Here is a 3,874-nt window from a genome sequence, read left to right on the forward strand (position 1 = left end):
GTCTGTAGGTAAAAACACTCAGATCACGTGACAGGGTGTGATCTGAGGCAAGATGATTGAATACTTCCTGAAAACCCATTACTCATAGGAATGTATGTACTGTAAATATATGATTATGTTCCTGTGTGTGTGGTTGCTACAGAAAAGCCGTGTTGTACTTGTTCGTGTGGGATGAAAAGCATCAGTCAACACGTCTTCGCCTCAGATCCTGAAATATTTCACAGAGCTGGGATCATTTCCTGCAGAAAACGTCTCAGTATTCAGTATTCACAGGAATGAACGAAAAAAACACAAGAAAAACAAGTGTACACTACTATGAAGAGAGTGCATGAGTGCTGTGTAAATAAGCCACTTTGCTTTCACATGCCCACGAAACTGAAGCATTTCACACAGCTGGCTAAAAATACACAGTTTTCTTTCTTTTTCCTTTTTTTCTTTTTTTTCTCTTGTTGTTGTTTAACTACCAGCCCTCCTCTGAGCTCACTGAAACCTGAGGTGGAGGGAGGGAGGGGTCATCCGGGAACATAGCGAGTGGAAACTCCTCCCCAGCCAAGTCCTGGGAGGGGTTTTCAGAGGCGGCTATAAAAAGGCTGAAGACTGCAGAGACAGTTAACTTAAGTCTGGACACAGGTATCAAACAGCCAACCCGTGGATCAGAGCTTGAATCTTCTTCTTCTCTCTTGGCCAAATTGGTACAGCATGTCCGAAATGCTTGACGACATCCTCACAAAGGTGAGTCAAAGTTTTGTGGATTTTTTTTTTTCATTTTGTTTTGGAAAAAAAAGCCTTCATAAAGTTGGAGAGGGTTGGGTCTGTGGCTGTGTTTGTTTTTTCCTGCTCATTTTATTCCTCTGGGACTCACTGATCTGACAGTGGCTTCCTTTTGAACTGAGCGTAGTCACAGAGGAGTTCTCCATTCTAAAGAGATAATGAGATAAGGGAGACAGTCGGCGCTCGGTTGTTTGTTTCTTGAATTCCAATCCTCCACTCGCAGAATATTCACGAGGGACAGGATACGAGTCAAAAAATGCAATTATCTATATGTAATCTGTATTTTGTGATTTCATAGAAATGGCAGATAAGGATAATGGTTATGTAACTTCTAGTACTGCACCGTTTCTTTGGTGACTTGATTTTACTTTTTATAATTGCCTTATTAATAAGTGCCTTTGGTATTTTTTTGTAATTTCTTTCTTTAAATATGAACTAGCTCTTGAATAAGTTTTCTGTAGCTGAATAAAAGAGTTAAAATTGAAATAGATTTGTTGTGGAAAGTAGGCATAAAGGGGAATGCGATGATGAATATTCACACAGTATATGAGTGGTATGAGTGTCTGTATGTTAACTATGTCAATCATCTGTCACAGAACTTCATGAACCTGGCCCTGGATGAAGTCTTGCTCTCGCAACAGTCTCAACTCAAAGTCCCAGGGCAGAGTCGCCTCAACCGGTCAACTTCCTTCTTCTCTCCCCCCTCCCCTCCTGCCTCCTCAGGCCACAGCATGAGCACCGAGCATGTTGACGACAATGGCAGCCCTTTTTGGCCATCCAATATCTGGGGCCAGGGCCCTGTCTCCAAACCCAAACAGCTGCCCTTCAGGCCCGACCGCTCCATGAGTCTGACCGAGTCCAGCAGCAGCCTGCTCAGCTCCTTCGCACAGCTGAAGAACCTGGAGGCTTTCACCTCAGGCCCTGCCACCACTGTGGCTCCACCGCCTGGCTTCCCTCCCTCATCTAACCTCCCACCCCAGGTCCAACCGATGGTGTCCCCTAATCGTTACAAGACTGAGCTGTGTCGTGGCTTCCAAGAGACCGGCAGCTGTAAGTATGGCAGTAAATGCCAGTTTGCCCATGGCGAGGCAGAGCTGAGGGGACTGTACCGCCACCCCAAGTACAAGACGGAGCCCTGCAGAACCTTCTACAACTTCGGCTACTGCCCTTACGGCTCTCGCTGCCACTTCATCCATGAGGATAAAGCCAGCGGTGGTCCGTTACCATCTGGTAAATTCCAGAATCAACAGCAACCTCCCACAGCAGCTCGCCACCAGCTCCGCCAGAGTGTCAGCTTCGCTGGGTTCCTGGGCTCCTCCCGCAGCTCACCTCCTCCATCATTCCCTTCATCATTCAATGATCCTAACATGGGGTTCAGCCGAGCTCCCTCTGTTTCTCCACCACCTGCTGATCTCCTCTCCCCAGTGTTTGACTCCCTGCCGCGGGAGGCAGCCGCATTCCAGTTTGGCAACCATCAGACCCGTGCCAGTACCGGAGACATCCACAACATTCCTCTCATCCTGGAGCCAAAGGCCTCACGCTGTGTGTGTGGCCATGGAAATAACTTTAACAGCAACAACAGCAGAGCCTTTGCCAACGTGGAGGATGGGCACCACCAGGACGGCAAGCTGTTTCCTGGTCCTGGGGGATTCATGAAGCCTGCTGGACTCCAGCGCTTCTCCTCCGAGGACTCCCTGGAGGACAGCTACAGCAGCAGCAGCGGCGGCTCCAGTGGAACCGAGTCTCCAACGTTCGATGGGTCAGCCACCAAGAGGCTCACCGTGTTTGAACGCCTGTCCCTGTCCGACTAAACGGCGGGAAAGAACAGAAAAGAACTGACACCCTGTGTCTGTTTATCTGAACTTTCTCCAGAACCAGAACTGATCAGGACAAGTCAACCTTTGACACAATAACACTTAAAGTTCTTAATTTATGTTTGTAAAAAATGGAACTCGTCTTGGATAAACTACACATGCTGAGATGATTTTAATACCCTCTATTTTTATACTTTAAATATTGTGTAGCCTATTAGACCTTTGTATGTGGTCTTCCATAAAAATTAACTCTTCTGCAGGTTTTGACAGTACCAGTAAATAGCCTGGTTTGTTCTTACCGTAAATCTGTAGTGATCAAAACGGCTTATCTTTAGTGATAATCATTAAATGCTGTGCCTTAATGATTCTCCTTGCCTCATAGGCTATGTACTCTGGTGCCATGAACAGTATGTTTGATTCAGTAGCCTTAATCAGTGAGACCTGACATGTGTCATTGATGCCATTTTATCTGTGATATGCACTTTACAGCTAATTCAAATGGGAGAAACTGTCAACTCTCCCAGTAGCATTCAACCAAAGCTTCATACTTCACTCTGCTTTGTGTGTGTGTGTGTGTGCGTGTGTGTGTTTGTGTGTTTGAGTCTGTACATATGCGTGTGTGGGTGAATGTGTCATTTTTCTGAGACCTGGGGTGCAAAAGCATGTGTGAGTTGCAGAATGCTGAAAGATCAAAGTGTGCTGATAGAAAAAGTGAATGTCTGACACATAATGTAAGATTTGCTTCTGTAAAACATTCTGTTATCTTTGCCATTTTGTAGAATTGCACCCCATCTTTCATTGTCCCCCATTTGTTTGACAACCTGGTTCAGGGACTTTAACACCGCAGTATTCCTTTCGGTTATCGGTTGCCTTGTGTTTGTTTAACTTAAACTAATATATTTATTATGATATTTATTTGTGTTTAAAGAAAAAAAATGTATTTTGTACGTTATTTATGGTGAAATATTTCAAGTTCTGTGAAATACCAATGTGAGAAAGTGCAGTAAAAAAAGAGAATCCTATATTTTTAATTGCCTGAAAGGGACAAAATACATTTCTGAATAAAGAAATGAATGTACTCACTTCTTCTTTTTGACTCATTTGTTATTCAGTGACAAGTAGATGCTCACACAAGATGCCCTCTGAATAAAAGATATAGAAAGATATAGGTCACTTACATAACTTACAGAATATACAATTTAGTAACACCCTCACCCACAGTGCCTTTAAGAGATTTTAGGTAAAATTAAGGTTAAGAAAAAGGATATAGTAAGAGGTATACTTTACCT

General features: G+C 44.1%; 1 protein-coding gene across 1 annotated transcript; it reads left to right on the forward strand.

Moving 5' to 3' along the window:
* The first annotated feature begins 611 nt into the window (after window positions 1–611).
* LOC141010581 (uncharacterized) lies at window positions 612–3,667 on the forward strand. The gene is made up of 2 exons (XM_073483620.1): window positions 612–732; window positions 1,368–3,667. Exons 1-2 carry the CDS (start codon window positions 700–702, stop codon window positions 2,580–2,582), a joined length of 1,248 nt encoding a protein of 415 aa, XP_073339721.1. The 5' UTR covers window positions 612–699; the 3' UTR covers window positions 2,583–3,667.
* The last annotated feature ends 207 nt before the right edge of the window (window positions 3,668–3,874 follow it).

The sequence above is a fragment of the Pagrus major genome, chromosome 2 (assembly GCF_040436345.1).
Source record: "Pagrus major chromosome 2, Pma_NU_1.0".
In the NCBI taxonomy this organism is placed as follows: Eukaryota; Metazoa; Chordata; class Actinopteri; order Spariformes; family Sparidae; genus Pagrus; species Pagrus major.

Bases quoted from the DNA above. Each gene is read 5' to 3' on its own strand.
- LOC141010581 (XM_073483620.1), top strand. From the start codon at position 700: ATGTCCGAAATGCTTGACGACATCCTCACAAAG. The intron at 733-1,367 runs GTGAGTCAAAGT...CATCTGTCACAG, and splicing joins TTGACGACATCCTCACAAAG to AACTTCATGAACCTGGCCCT.